This window comes from Macrotis lagotis, chromosome X (genome assembly GCF_037893015.1).
Source record: "Macrotis lagotis isolate mMagLag1 chromosome X, bilby.v1.9.chrom.fasta, whole genome shotgun sequence".
Taxonomy (NCBI): Eukaryota; Metazoa; Chordata; class Mammalia; order Peramelemorphia; family Peramelidae; genus Macrotis; species Macrotis lagotis.
Genome location: NC_133666.1, coordinates 290,251,024 through 290,266,350, shown reverse-complemented (window position 1 = coordinate 290,266,350; position 15,327 = coordinate 290,251,024). Strand labels below are relative to the sequence as shown.

The 15,327-nt window shown below is 37.3% G+C and overlaps 1 protein-coding gene and 1 pseudogene across 3 annotated transcripts in view; one reads left to right on the top strand and one right to left on the bottom strand.

Annotated features, from left to right (window-relative positions):
- The window catches only part of ADAMTS12 (ADAM metallopeptidase with thrombospondin type 1 motif 12), a 534,583-nt gene that overhangs the window by 490,401 nt on the left and 28,855 nt on the right, over nt 1–15,327 (bottom strand). The window contains exon 1 of one of the 3 annotated variants that reach the window (XM_074208422.1): nt 446–1,520. The exons of 1 other annotated variant lie outside the window; for it this stretch is intronic. In XM_074208422.1, coding sequence (XP_074064523.1) covers nt 446–576 — 131 coding nt within the window. In that variant the 5' untranslated portion in view covers nt 577–1,520. Of the gene's footprint in view, nt 1–445; nt 1,521–15,327 lie in introns of those variants that run through there. One more of the 3 variants, XM_074208424.1, reaches the window with a different exon arrangement.
- On the top strand, nt 1,510–5,921 carry LOC141503442 (heterogeneous nuclear ribonucleoprotein U pseudogene; annotated as a pseudogene).

Genomic DNA, 15,327 nt, shown 5'->3' with positions numbered 1-15,327 from the left:
ATTAAAAAGAATCAACTTGGAAAAGTAAACAAAAACTGACAGAAAAAAATATCTCCTTTAAAAGTTGAAAAAGGGGGAAGCTAGGTGGTGCACTGGATAAAAGCACCGGCCTTGGAGTCAGGAGTACCTGGGTTCAAATCCGGTCTCAGACACTTAATAATTACCTAGCTGTGTGGCCTTGGGCAAGCCACTTAACACCATTTGCCTTGCAAAAAACTAAAAAAAAAGTTGAAAAAGAAGGCATAAAAGCCAGCTGAAGAAAACAATTCCTTAAAAATTAGAATTAGGTTAAAGTTTATGCAACATGGAGACTCAATCCAATGGAACTCAGTGGCGCCATTGCTCTCCAAGCTGATTGGTTCTCAAGTCCGAACTCCGCTCCAAGCGCAGGCGCAGCAGACGCAGAGGCCACGAGGGGCCAAGGAGCATGCGCAGCAGGCCTTACCAGGGCACAGTTGAGGGGAGCAGAGAACTGGGGCCCGCCGGTCCGATGCGAAGCTCACCAAAGACTGTGAAGAAGCTGGAGGTGTCAGGTGTCGGAGTTAAAGGAGGGAATTCTGTCCAACGTTCACACATGCAGCCCTCGGGAGAAGGCCTTGAGCTCCCGAACCAAGGCTGATGAGGAAAAGTCAGAAGGAAGGGGAGGTGGAGCTCCCGGAACCGGAAGGGGAGGACAAGCTTCCGGAACCGGAAGGGGAGAGCACAGGATCCTGGGACAGCCCCAAGGAGCCACGGTCTGGAGACAGAGTATTCCCGAGGAGCAACGGTTTCAACCGGCGACGCGGCGACAGGGCTGAGCCGCCGGGAGGAGTGGCGGCCCCACCTCGCTGTAAGCCAGGTAGCAGGCAGGAGGCAAGAGGAAAGCGGAGGGCTGCGGAGGTGGAGGGCAGCCACCCACAAAAGCGAACAGAAAGGTGCAGACAGAAAAAGGGAGATGTTAAGAGAAGATCAGGGCCCGGCTGTTTGGAGGTCAGCAGAGCCTCCCTTTGTCTTGCCATCCACATTGAAAACCTGAAGAGCCCTTCTCCGGAGAGTTTTGCTTTACTTTGGGCTGAAAGACAATTTTCTTAAGTTCCAAAAGGCAAAGCTTGCTTGGAGAGGAAGGTACAGAAAAGATCCCAGAGAGGCATTTATGTCACAAAAGATATTCACAGACTTGAAGCCGGGATTGACCGAACACCAATAATCAGGGGAATGGTACTTGAAGAAGTTTCTTATGGGTGTCCTCTAAAAGGGGGGGGGAAACCCTGCAACTGTGAGACTGAAGAGTAAGGGTGCAAGTTTGAGGAAAATGATGTTACTTCGTGTTTTGCTCATTTTAAAGGTGAAGAAATAGCTTTAATTGTGCAAAGAATGGACAAGATTCTTCATGTTGCTTTCAAAATTGAGGTTCTTGCTGGACGACCTCATTTTCCTTATGTTCTCTGCCATAACTGTGTAGTTGAATTTAATTTTGATCAGAAGAAAGTCATATTTCTCAATACCTGAAGAATAAACTTTGTTAAATAAACTTTTATATATATATATATATATATATATATATATATATATATATATATATCCTTAGATGAGGATAAGAGGACAAAAGGAAAAGATGAAAAGAAATATTGTGATATTGCAGAGCTAGAAAAACTACCTGGATTACTAAATTACAGCAGAAAATCCTGGAGAATACGACTTTCTTGGAACAAACACTATTATGGATAAAATGATGGTGGCATGTTTTAAGAGTCAGATGGCTGATACTGGAAAACTGAACACACTGTATCTTGGAAAATTCATTGAGATAATGTTCAAATCAAGCTGAACTTTATTCTGCATCAGACAAATGTGTCTGCAGCTGCCCAGAGGAGAAAAATGTGCCTATTTGCAGGCTTTCAGTGAAAAACTGTTTTAGTTTCCTCAAAAGATGAAGACTACTAGCAAACAACCCAGAAGGCGGCAGAGGTCCACGGGAAGAATCTTTCAGGACCTGGAGTTCTCAAAGTGAAAGGGAATTTCATACCACCAGTGGTAGCTAAGTATTTTGATGAGATTACTTATGTAGAGCTACAAAAAAGAAGCTCAAAAGCTTTTAGAGCAGTATATGGAACTAAAAAATTTCTGTCTCCAGAAAAGAAACAGAACACTGGCTCAAAGAAGAGCAATAAAAATAAGAGTGGCAAAAACCAGTTTACTAGAATAGAGGTCACAGTAGTTTGTAGAGGATTTAATATGTATGGAAGAAACTTTACAGGTGGAAATCATGGTAGTTTTATATATAATAGGAGGGGATATATAATGCCACAAGAGTGATGGTAGGGGAAGAGGAAGTAGAGAAATGGGTTATCATGGCCCTGTCTTTCCCAGCAGAGATTGCTATTCAAGGAGAAGCAACTACAACAAAAGTGGAATGCCCAACAAGGGGGAACCAGAACTTTAGAGGCCAAGGAAACAATCATGGCTTCAAAAATCAATCTTGGGGCTAAAACTATTGGCAACAGGGTTAATTCTGGAGTCAGAAGCTATGGAGTCAGCATTATCACCAAGGATATTGTATATCCAAATAAAAATGAACTGCTACATAATTTCTCCAAAACCTTCACAAGAAGTTGACTGATTTCTTTAGTAGACTTTTTTTTTAGAATTCTACAAGAAGTATCTGCAGTTTCCTTTTTTAGAAGCTTTGCAGATTAAATTTTTTTTGTATTTTTAATTGAAATTTTAAAATCATAAGAAAAACTCAGAATTGTACACAATAAGAGAATATGTCGGCATTTTATCTGTAAAACATAACTGATTAAACTAAATCAAAAGAATGAAATAGAACAAGTAAATTACCACACTGGAAAAACAATTGACCTGGAAAATACAGGAGAGATAATTTAGTAATTATTGAACTACCCAAAAAGCCAAGAACAAGACAATGGGACAGCATCTTTCAAGGAAAGAACAAGAGGGTAAAATTAGCCATTCAAAGATTCCACTGATCACCTAAAAGAGATCCCAAAATGAAAACTCAAAGAAATAATGTCAAATTCCAGAACTTCAGGTTAAGGGGAAAATATTGCAAGCTGCCAGAAAGAAACAATTCAAATGTCAAGGAGCCCCCATGAGAATTACAATGGGAGTTAGCTTTTACTACATTAAAGGATGGGAAGGCATGGAATACAATATTCCAGAAGGAAAAAGAGCTTAGATTACAACCAAGAATGAACTACCTGGCAAAATGAGCTTAATAGTTTAGGGGAAAAGATGAATAATGAAGTAGGGGACTTTAACCTTTCCTGATGAAAAAGATCAGTGCTGAACAGAAAATTTGATCTTCAAATACAAGACTAAAGAGAATCTTTTTTTATAAAAAGGTAAACAAAGGAAGGAGAAAAATAAAACATGGTATGTCATAAGGTTAAACTCTACCATCCCTACATGGGGAGAAAATACTTGTAATTCTTTAGGGCAATTAAAATAGAATTTACTTCAATATTGTAAAAAAGTTATGGAGAATCACTAAACTTTTAGCATAAAAATGGTTAAATGTATAGAATACAGTTTCTATGATACTAGTAGAAGGTTATTGGTCCAATATTTTAAAACATAAATTTATTACAGTATATCACTAATAAGGAATTTATATTTTCAGTATTGTTAATTATATCAATATGGACTTTCCTGATATCCTAGGATGTCTTAGAACATCAGCTATTGTCTCTCTAGTTTCTTACATTCACTTCTCAGCAAAGGAATCCACTACAAATATTATACCATATGATTCTGTGTAGTAATATCAGGTCTCTGGATTTCTCTGTCCACTTTCTATATCAAAAATTGTGACATCAAAGGATCTCTGTCTAAAATCAAGTCTAGAAAAGCCAACAGTTGAAGCAACATCTTTGGAACTTTGTTTTAAAGGAAAGAAAAACAAAACAATGCATTCTTTAGGCTTGTATCAGCTAATGAGTATTTAACTTTATGTTAAATTATTAAACAAAACTAAAATCTTAACAAAGCTACACAATTTTGAAATATTCATTTCCAGAAATACTTATGGACTTCTGGGGCAGAGCCAAGATGATGGCATGAAGCTAGAATGCTCCTGGAGCTTTTTTCCTATAAATTTTAAAAGAAGCCTCTATACAGTTATTAAAACTACAGGTCCCACCTAAAAAGAACAAAGACATTCTCAACTCAATATATTGTGAAGAATCTTGAATAAAAGTCTTATCTCTTCATGGGTAAAGGTATAGCCCAGTGTAGTTGGGAGAGTGGGAAAGCCAGCAGAAGGCTCTTAGTCACAGCACAGAACCAGGTCCCTCAGAGAGTAGGCAGATCCCACCTCAGATAGATAGCAACCCAGATTCTAGCTGAGATAGAGCACAACCCACATCCCAGCTCAACAGCTCAAACATCCAGGTCTAGCAGCTCAGCTAGCCCACATTTTGGATTAGGCAATACCCCACATACTGGCTCAGATAGGAACCCGAGTCCCAGCTCAGAAAGCAGTCCAGGTCCTAGTTTTGACAGATAGGCCAAAAAGAAGGGGTCCAACCCCAGAAAAAGTCTGAGCTCTGGGAATGCTGGGGTAATAAACATGACTGGGTTGAGAACAAACCACTGTGTAGACAAAACAAGTATGAAAGGAGGAAACAAAACTCTGCATAGGCAATGCTGGGCTGAACAGGCAACATTTTGGCAAGTGATAAGCCAGGGACCAGATCCTGACCCCAGTCCAAAAATCTTGGGTACCCCCAGGATCAGAGCTCAACTATCAAAATGAAGGAAAACTAACCATAGAAAGCTACTATTTAGGTAGGATGCTAAAAATGTCATCTCAAAAGAAAGCAGTGATAAATTACCTACCTGAAAAGTCTCAAACGAATTTACAAAATTTCCCTCAAATTATATAGAAGAGCTTAAAAGGGATTCTGAAAACCAAATAAGAGAGGAAGAAAACTGGAAAAAAGAAAAGAGAGCATGTAGGAGAATTATGAAAAATTGCAAGAAATCAACTTTAAGTAAAATGACCAAATGGTAAAAGAATGTAACACAACAAAAAATAAAATCAACTAACTAGAAAAGGAATGCAACTTATCAAAAAGTTAAAATTTAACCAAGTGGAAAAGGAAAACAACTCATTTAAAATAACCAATTAGAAAAGAAAAAGTTAACTGAAGAAAATAAAATCCTAAAAATTTGAATTGGACAAATGGAAACTAATGATTGGAAATGGAAACTAAGAATTCCATCAAACAAAATCAAAAGGCTGAAAAAATAGAAGAAAATATAAAGTATGCATTAGGGAAAACCTACAAAAAACAAGACAGACCTTTTTTGGTCTGGGGTCAGGACCTGGAAAATAGTTTCTACCCAATTGGTCTACCCAAAAGCTAAATCAAAAAAGATCCTGGAAAATATCTTACAGGAAATAATCTTAACCTAGCTCAAAATAACAAAATAATCCTGGAAAGAATACACAAAACGCCTCCAAAAAGAGACCTTAGAATAAAAACTCCAAGAAATATCATAGCCAAATTACAGAATTCTCAACTAAGGAAAAACGTAGTCAAAAAAGAAGCAACTTAAATACCAAGGAAGCACAATTACACAGAAGGACTGGAGAGCCAGAAACATGATATTCCAGAAGGCAAAGGACCTTGGATTACAATTTAGAATTTAAGTTCCCTGCAAATTTCAGCATATTCTGTCAGGGAAAAAGATGGATTTTATTTTTTTTCTTTAAATTGATTTTTGAATTTTACAATTTTCACCCCAATCTCCCTCCCCCATCCCCCACAGAAGGGAATCTACTAGTCTTTACATTTTTCTATGCTATACATTGATCTAAGTTGAATGTATTGAGAAATCATATCCTTAAGGAAAAAAAAACGATAGTAAAATTACATAATAAAATTACTTTTTTAAGTTAAAGGTAATAGTGTTTGGTCTTTGTTCAAGCTCCACAATTCTCCATTGCAGAAAAGATGCATTTTTAATGAAATAGAGGACTTCCAAAATTTTCTGATAAAAAGACCAGAACTGATCAGAAAATTTGGTATTCAAAGACAAGACTCAAGAGATACATAGAGATAAACAGAAAAGGGAAATAAAAACACTAGTCAAGAACATTAAACTGTATACATGCCTACAACGGAAGATAACATTTGTAATTCTTAAGAACTGTATTTCTCAGGATAGTTAAAAAAATATTTAGAGGGTATGAGTATAGGATGATCACAAAAATGTTGAGCCTTAAGCCAATTCCTCAGGACTGAATGTAGCTGAAGGGATTGTACTTGGGGTATATGGGTATAAATGAGTCATTAAGTCATGATTCCAAGGGTGGTATTTTCTATTGGGACAGAGGGAGAGTACTAAAGAGGTCTATACATAATTAAATCATGAAGAGTTCTTACATTCCTAGATACTTTAGGGTTGTGGTATAATAGGGACAAAGGGTCACAGTGTTCTTAGAAAGGTTGATAAATAGATCTTGAAGTAATTTTGCCTTATTCTATCCTTTAACAAGGATTGTACTGCTATACTTGGAATACTACAGGGACAGAGGGAGAGAGTCCAATATTTAAGAAGGGTTGAAATGCTATGGTTTGCTATGTACAGAGGGAGAGAATGCACCCAAAACTTTGGTTGGGGAGGACAAAGTGACAGAGTATGCTTTCCTTGATGTTTGGCTACAATTGTAGGGAATGTGCCATAGTGGAGGATAGATGGTTCATGAAATGATTCAACTGTGCATGATGAAAAGGATTATATGTCCACTGAAGTTACTAAAAAAGTGTGGTTATAAATTGACTAATTTGATGTGATTTATGATGCAAGTTATTTCTAATGGAAGAGAAGAAGGAAGCATACTTAGATGGTGTTGCTTATCAAGCAACTAACCCCTGAAGAAGGTATGTCTATAACAGATAAAAGTATGTTTTGACAGAGGGGTTGTCAGTACAGAGCAGAGTTAAAAGAATAAAGACATGAAAAAGGAGGATTATAGTAGAAGACTGGGCATTAGAATAATACCACATGAAGCACAAAGACCTATTATAGACTTAGAGTAGACTATTAGTCTACTTATAGTCTACTTATAGTAGAGGGGAAGAAGGAAGGGTTTGAGTATTGAGTAAATCATACTTTCAAAACTTTTGGACCTAAGAGGGAATAACATACATGCCCAACTGGTTTTTAAAATGTATTCAATCTGACAGACAAGTGAGGAAAAGGGGGGAAGTGAAAGAAAAGGGGAAAAGGGGCTCATAAAAGGGAACTAAAGTAAAAGTAAACATTTTTTTTAAAAGTTCAGAGGAAAATGGAAAAAACATGGGTGATGAGGGATAAAAGGAAAGGAAAAGGAAAATGTAAACAAGGAAAGAAAAGCATGGAGAGAAATACAGTTAGTAATCCTAACTGTAAATGTAAATGGAATGAACTCTCCCATAAAAAGGAGATAGCGGAATGTATTAAAAACAAGAATTCTATAATATGTTCTTTACCAAAAAAAAAACCATTTGAAGCAGAGAGATACAGGATAAAGGCTGGGGAAAAATGTATTATGCTTCAGTGAAAGGAAAAAAAATCAGATATTGCATCTCCTGACAAAGAAAAAGCAAAAATCTCATTAAAAGGGATAAGGAAAGACATCTTCTTAAAAGGCACTACAGGAAATGAAGTAATATTATTAAACATAGATGCACCAAGTGGTACAGCATCCAAATTCTCAGAGCAGAAGCTAAATGAATTACAAGGAGACACAGGCAGCAAAATTATAATAGTTGGGGACCTCAATCTCTTCCTTATAATTAGATAAATCTAAACATGTAAACAAGGAAGTGAAGGTGAATAGAGCTCTGGACATAATTAAATGAGCATAGAAAGAAATATACTTTTTTCTCTGTAATACGTAATGTTTGTCATACTTTTTTCTCTGTAATACATAATGTTTGTCCTTCAGTCTTGAAGAAGATCATGACATCAGGGAGGTGATGCCATGACATGCACAAGCATTGGATTTGAGTGAGGTGGATCTGTACTAAGTCACTAGCCTCACTTTCTCCTCCAGAGTCCTCTAGGTCCAGTGGTCAGATGTGAATCGGGACAACAAGAGATAGCCCTGGATATGAGGCAATCAGGGATAAATGACTTGCCCAAGGTCATATAGCTAATGTCTAAGGCTAGATTCAAACTCCTGTCCTCTTGACATCAAGGTCAGTGCTCTATTCACTGCACCATCTAGCTGCACTCTGCAGTACCATGGCACCTATACACATACTAGGTAATAGATACTTTATAATTAAATACAGAAATATTAAATAATTTAATAAAAAATAAATTAAAAATTAAATTCATAAATATTAAATGCATCCTTTTCAGATCATGCTACAATAAAAATTAAGTGTAAAAATGATCATGAAAAGATTAACAAAAACTTAATTAAAAAACAAATAACCTAATTTTAATAAATAGTAGATCAAGCAACAAATCATAGAAATAACCTACAATTTCATCCAAGACAAGGACAACATTATGGGATGCATCCAAAGCAATATTAGGGAAAATTTCTATTTCTAAATGCTTATATAACTAAAATTGAGAAAGTGGAGTGATCACAATGAATTGGACATGCAACTAAAAAAGATAAAGAACAAATATAAAATCCCCCACAAAAGAACAATTTAGAAATTCTGAAAATTAAAAGCAAGAAAACCACTGATTTAAACTAAGAGCTGATTTTTATGAAAAAAAAAGAGAAATCTTTGGTTAATCTGATTTAAAAAAATAACCAGTATCAAAAAAGGGTTGAATTCTCCACCAATGAGAAAATTACAAAGATAATTCAGACCTATTTTGTCCAATTGTATACATATATATTTAACAACCTGAATGAAATGGATGAATATTTACCAAAATATAAGCAGAAGAGAAAATTAACAGAAGAGGAAATAAAATGCTTAATCCCATTTAGAAAAAGAAATTGAAGAAACCATCAATAAACTCCCAAAGAAAAAAATCTCCAGGCCCAGATGGATTTACATATAAATTCTACCAAACATTTAAGGAACAATTAATTACAATTCAACATAATCTAATTTAAAAGTTCTGCCAGATTCCTTTTATGACACCAATACGGTACTGTTATCTAAACCAGGAAGAGTCAAAAGAAAAAAATTATAGACCGATCTCCCTAATGAACACTGAAGCAAAAATGTTATTGCTAGGATAATTCATCATAATTAGGATTGATACCAAGTAGGCAGGCATGGTTAAATATTAGAAAAGCAGCATAAATGAACAAATCAACATCAAAACCAACAAATTATAAGATTATCTCAATAGATGCTGAAGAAGCTTTTGACAAAATTCAACAACCGGGGACGGGCCAAGATGGAGACAGGAGAAGATCCTTTCTGAGGTGCTCTCTATAATATTTCAAAACTTATAAAATAATGACTCTAAATTTTCAAGAGACATAACTCACAGAGGGATCCAGTGAGGCAATTCTTCAGACCAAGGTAATCTGGAAAATAGTGGAAAGGTTCCACTCCACAGGGTTAGAGGGGCAGCCCCCAAAGTGAAGGAAATTCAGCTTCCCAGAGGCAGCCCCAGGGCACCTGGGAGCCCCGGCTCATGGCAGTAGGGGTGGTTTCCTGACCTACACCCCGGGGAGTACTGGGCACAACTTGGAAGAATAGTGGGGGAGACCTCTGCCAGAGAGAACACGTGAAGCCAAGCCCTCAGGGCACTCAACAAGCAGTGGTGGCAGGCAGGGCAACCCAGAGCCAGGAAATGGAAACAGGCCAAGCTGGTAAGCAGGAGCTCCCAGGCAACTGAGCCTTGAGTGCCCAGCCTACCCAAGGTAGAGGAGTGGAGAGAGTACCTGGAACAGGACTCTGGGGCTCTGACCACATTCAGATCCTGATCACAGTCTAGGCCCCTCATAGAACAGTAGCCCCGCCCCACCTCAGTCCCATGGCAGAAGGGTACATTTGTGGTCATTCAAAGACCAGGAGGGAAGACAGCCTCACACACAGAGATCCTTGTGGGGGGGATGTCCCAATAATACTCAAAAGTTCAGGAAGCACCCCAAAACCAGGTGCAGGCTGGGGAAATGAGTAAGCAGAGAAAACAAGATGAACATCACTGAGAAATACATTGTCTATGATCCCAAGAAGGATCAAAACACTCAGTCTGAAGATGAGGAAGTACAAGCTCCTGCATCTAAAGAAAAACAGAAATTGGGTTCAGGCTATGACAAGAGCTCAAAAAAGATTTTGAAAATCAAGTGAGGAAGATAGAAGAAAAATTGGGAAAAGAAATGAGAGAGATGATATGCAGGAAAAACATGAAAAAGAAGTCAGCAGCTTAGTCAAGGAAATCCAGAAAAATGCTGAAGAAAATAACATGTTAAAAACCAGCATAGGTCAAATGTATAAAACAGTTCAAAAAGTTATTGAGGAGAAGAATGCTGGCCAGATGGAAAAAGAGATAAGAAAGCTCTCTGAGGAAAACAAATCCTTCAGATGTAGAATGGAACTAAGGAAGCTGCTGACTTTATGAGAAAGTCAAGACACACTACTTCAACACCAAAATAATGAAAAATTAGAAGAAAATGTGAAACATCTCATTGAAAAAATAACTGATCTGGAAAACAGATTCAGGAAAGATAATTTAAAAAATATTGGGCTATCTGAAAGTCATGATCAGGAAAAGAGCCCTGACATCACTTTTAAAGAATTCCTACAGGAAAATTGCCCAGATATCCTAGAAGCAGAGGGCAAAATAGAAATTGAGAGACTCCGCCAATCTCCCCTGGAAAGAGATTCAAAAAAACCAACCTGCAGGAATATTATAGCCAAGTTCCAGAACTCCCAAGTCAAAGAGAAAATATTACAAGCATCCAGAAGTACACAATTCAAATATCATGGAGCTACAGTCAGGATCACACAAGACTTAGCAGCAACTACATTAAAGGCTTGTAGGGCTTGGAATATAATATTCCAGAAGTCAAAAGAGCTCAGAATACAACTGAGAATCAACTACCCAGTAAAACTGAATGTCCTCTTCTAGGGAAAAAGATGGACTTTCAATGAACCAGTGGAATTTCAATTGTTCCTGTTGAAACATCCAGAGCTGAACAGAAAGTTTGATCCTCAAATAGAGGACTCAGGTGATGTATAGAGAGTGGAAAAGGGAAAATATGCGGGGCTTAATGATAATGAACTACATGTATTCCTGCATAGAAAAATGATGCTGATAATACTCATAAGAAACTTCTCATTTAATAGAGCAGGTAGAAGGAGTTTTTATAGATGAAGCACAGGAGAGAACTGAATTTATTGTAAAAATGGAGTCAATTTCCCTTTTAGGGAAATGTAATGGGAGTAAGAGAAAGAGGTGGAATAAGCTAAGATATTTCATATAATAAGATTTTTTTATTGCAATGAGCTATTGCAATGATATGAAAGGGGGGGGAAGGTGCAAGGGAATGAGGGAACCTTCATTCTCATCAGAGGTGGCTCAGAGAGGAAACAGCATATATACTCAATGGGGTATAGACATCTAGAGTAAGAAGGAGAGAAAGGGGATGGGGGAAGAGGGGATGTGAATGGAGAGGGTAGACCCTGGGGGAGAGTGGTCAGATATAGCACATTTTCTTTTTTACTTCTTGCAAGGGTCTGGGTTTGGATGGCCTGTCCGGGACCACAGGGCCAGGTGGTTGCTGGGTCTTAAGGGTAGTATGTGGGCTCAGGGCCTCTTGGCCCCAGGGCTGGTGATCAGTCTGCTGCACCATTCAGCTACCCTACAGCACATTTAAGAAGATGGACAGAGTGAAAGGAGAGAGAAAATACAGTATATGGTAGTGAGGAAGTACGAATGGAGGGAGTTGTGATCAGCAATAACAACAGTGGAAAAATATGGAAGTAGCTTTTGTGATGGACTTATCCTTTTTTTTTAAATTTTTATTAAAGATATTATTTGAGTTTTACAATTTTCCCCCAGTCTTGCTTCCCTCCACCCACCCACACCCCACAGATAGCACTCCATCAGTCTTTACTTTGTTTCCATGTTGTACCTTGATCCAAATTGGGTGTGATGAGAGAGAAATCATATCCTTAAAGAGAACAGAATTCTCAGAGGTAACCAGATCAAACAATAAGACATCTGGGTTTTTTTTTTCCCCAATTAAAGGGAATAATCCTTGTACTTTGTTCAAACTCCACAGCTCCTTATCTGGATACAGATGGTGCTCTCCTTTGCGGACAGCCTAAAATTGTTCCCAATTGTTGTGCTGATGGAATGAGCAAGTCCTTCAAGGTTGAACATCACTCCCATGTTGCTGTTAGGGTGTACAGTGTTTTTCTGGTTCTGCTCATCTCACTCAGCATCAGTTCATGCAAATCCCTCCAGGTTTCCCTGAAATCCTGTCCCTCCTGGTTTCTAATAGAACAACAGTGTGATGGACTTATGCTAAAGAATGTGATCCACCCATGACAGAGATGGTGGTATTGGAACACAGACTGAAGCACATTTTTTATTATTGGGGGGGGGCAAATGGGGTTGGGTGGCTTGCCCAGGGCCACACACATCTAGGTGATTTTTGGATGTCTGAGGCCAGATTTGTACCTGGGTGGTCCTGACTTCAGGGCCAGTTCTCTGTCCATTGTGCCATGTGGCCACCCCTATAATAATAATAATAATTATTTTATTATTATTATTATTTTATTTCATTTTCTTTTCCTTTTCTTTTTTTTTTATGGCAATGGGATTGGGTGGCTTGCCCAGGGCCACACAGCTAGGTGATTGGGTGTCTGGGGCCAGATTTGAGCTCAGGTGCTCCTGACTCTGGAGGCCAGTGCTCCATCCACTGCACCACCTAGCTGCCCCTATATTGTTTTTTCCTCTTTATTGCTCATCATGGTCTACATTTTGGGGGAGAGGGCGTATTATATTTACTCTTACACAAGAATATTTTAGTAATGTTATAAAAACATCATTTTACAAAAATAAAATAAATATAATTTAAAAAATTCAACAACCATTCCTTTTAAAAAGAAAACACTAGAGAGTCTATAGTTTGGTTCTGCCTATGAGGAGTTATTATTCAGACTCAGGAAAGCAAGAGTGGAAATAAAACAATATTTATTTAAAAGGTTACAAGACATAGGAAGGGCTAGGGAGGGAGAACTCTGCAGCCCTGAGCTGGAGTCCAGGTTTTTGTGTCTTGCCTCTCATCCAGAGGGCAAAAGGTGAACTCCCTTCCCTTGTACTGGACCCAGAATTAGGTAGAGGGTAAAGCCTAAGAAGATCAGGCTACAAATTTTACGTTAAACCATGAATCAATGGTACATCAAGAATAGGGATCTCCACCCAATTTGAGCAGTCTTTTGTAGTTTTCTATCTAAAACCATCAACAAACACTATATGTAATTGGGATAAATAAGGAGCATGGCCAGTAAGAAAATGGGTGAAATAAGGATGCCCATAATCACACTACTATTCAATATAGTCCTAGAAATATTAGCTTTAGCATTAAGAGAAGAAAAAGAAATTGAAGGATCTAGGATTGGCATTGAGGAAGCAAAACTTTGACTCTTTGCAGATGATACGATGGTATACTTTAGAGAACCCTAGAAAATCAACTAAAAACTACTTGAAACAACTTTATAAAGTAGCAGGATATAAAATAAATCTATATAAATCATCAGTATTTCTATATATGACCAACAAATCCCAAGAACAAGAGATAGAGAAATGCCATTTCAAGCAACTGTACACAACATATAATATTTGGGAACCTACCTCCTAAGACAAACTCGGAAAATATAAGAACACAATTACAAAATATTTTTCACACAGATCTAAAAAATTAGATAAATGTCAATTTGCTGATGGTTAGGCTGAGCTAATACAATAAAAATGACAATTCTACACAAATTATTCAGAGCCATACCAAACTACCAAAAAAACTATTTTACAGAGCTAGAAAAAATAAGTAACAAAATTCATCTGGAGCATCAAGAATATCAAGGGAATTGATGGAAAAAATGCAAATGAAGGTAGCCTTAGCTATACCAGATCTAAACTACATTATCAAGCAAAAGTCTGCTACAGGTTAAAGAGTAACAGACCAGTGGATTAGAGCAGTACAAAAAAAAGTAGTAAATAACTATTTGATAAACCCAAAGTTGATCGCTTCTGGAATAAGAACTCTCTATTCAAAAAAATTTACTTTTGCTAACTTATCTTCACAATTTCTACCACAGACTTGGAATTCCATCTCCTGTCTCACAGCTTTGCACGAGTTTTTTTCCCATGTACCCCTGTCTCATCTCCAAATTTTCCTTCAAAGATCAATTCCTGTACTATTCCCTATAGAAAGTCTTTTCCAATCATTTTAATAGCTTATCATGCCTCTTTCCTTAGATTATATTGTAACTGCTTTATCTCTTTGAATGTAGTGCCATGACTCATAATGGTTAAGGAATGTTAACAAATTTTGACAAATGTGAGGAGATATTACTGTGCTACAAGAAACAATGAATATAAGGAATAAAGGGAGGAACAGGAAAAATATGCCAAGTGAAGTAAGGAAAAGCTGGAAAACAATGTACACAACAATGAGAATAATATAAAAGGAAAAAAACAAATCAAAAGTAAACACTGTAATTATAATGATTAAGTTTGATTACAAAGTCATATGAAACTGCACCTCCCTCCCTGCTTTACTCAAGAGTTCACAGGGTCAAACATATCGCATATACTGTCAGACACTAAATTAGAAGGTTCTTGCAATTCACTTTGAATCAGTGTGTATATTTTCCTTTTGCTCCTAGTATTTCTTCTATTCATTATTTCTTACAGAATATCTAATCTCAGATGGTAACTTTGTTGTCACAGTGGAAATGGCAAGATTTGCGAACTGGTCAATGAGAGAGAATGAAGAGTTAAGGTTGATGCCAAAATTATAAACCTGGAAGACTAAAAGGTTGTTGAAATCTTTGACCAGAAATTGGAAAATTTAAAGCTAAAAGGGTCTGAAGGGAAAGATAACAAGTTCAGTTTTGGATATGTTGAGTTTAAGATGTCTCTTCTATTTGAAATATCTAATAGGAGACTAATGATGCAGGACTGAAGATCCGGGAAAGACTAGTGTTGGGGTCTGAGGGAGTGTGAGAGAGAATAAACTCATCGAGGCTAATGAGGATATAGAAAGACAAAGTGGAGCAGGGTTTCTTAGACCCTTTGTGTGTCCCTTTGGCAGTCTGGTGATGAACTCAGAATGATGATGTTTCTAAATGAATAAAATAAACAGTTTTACAAGAGGAAAAATATTTTGAAATA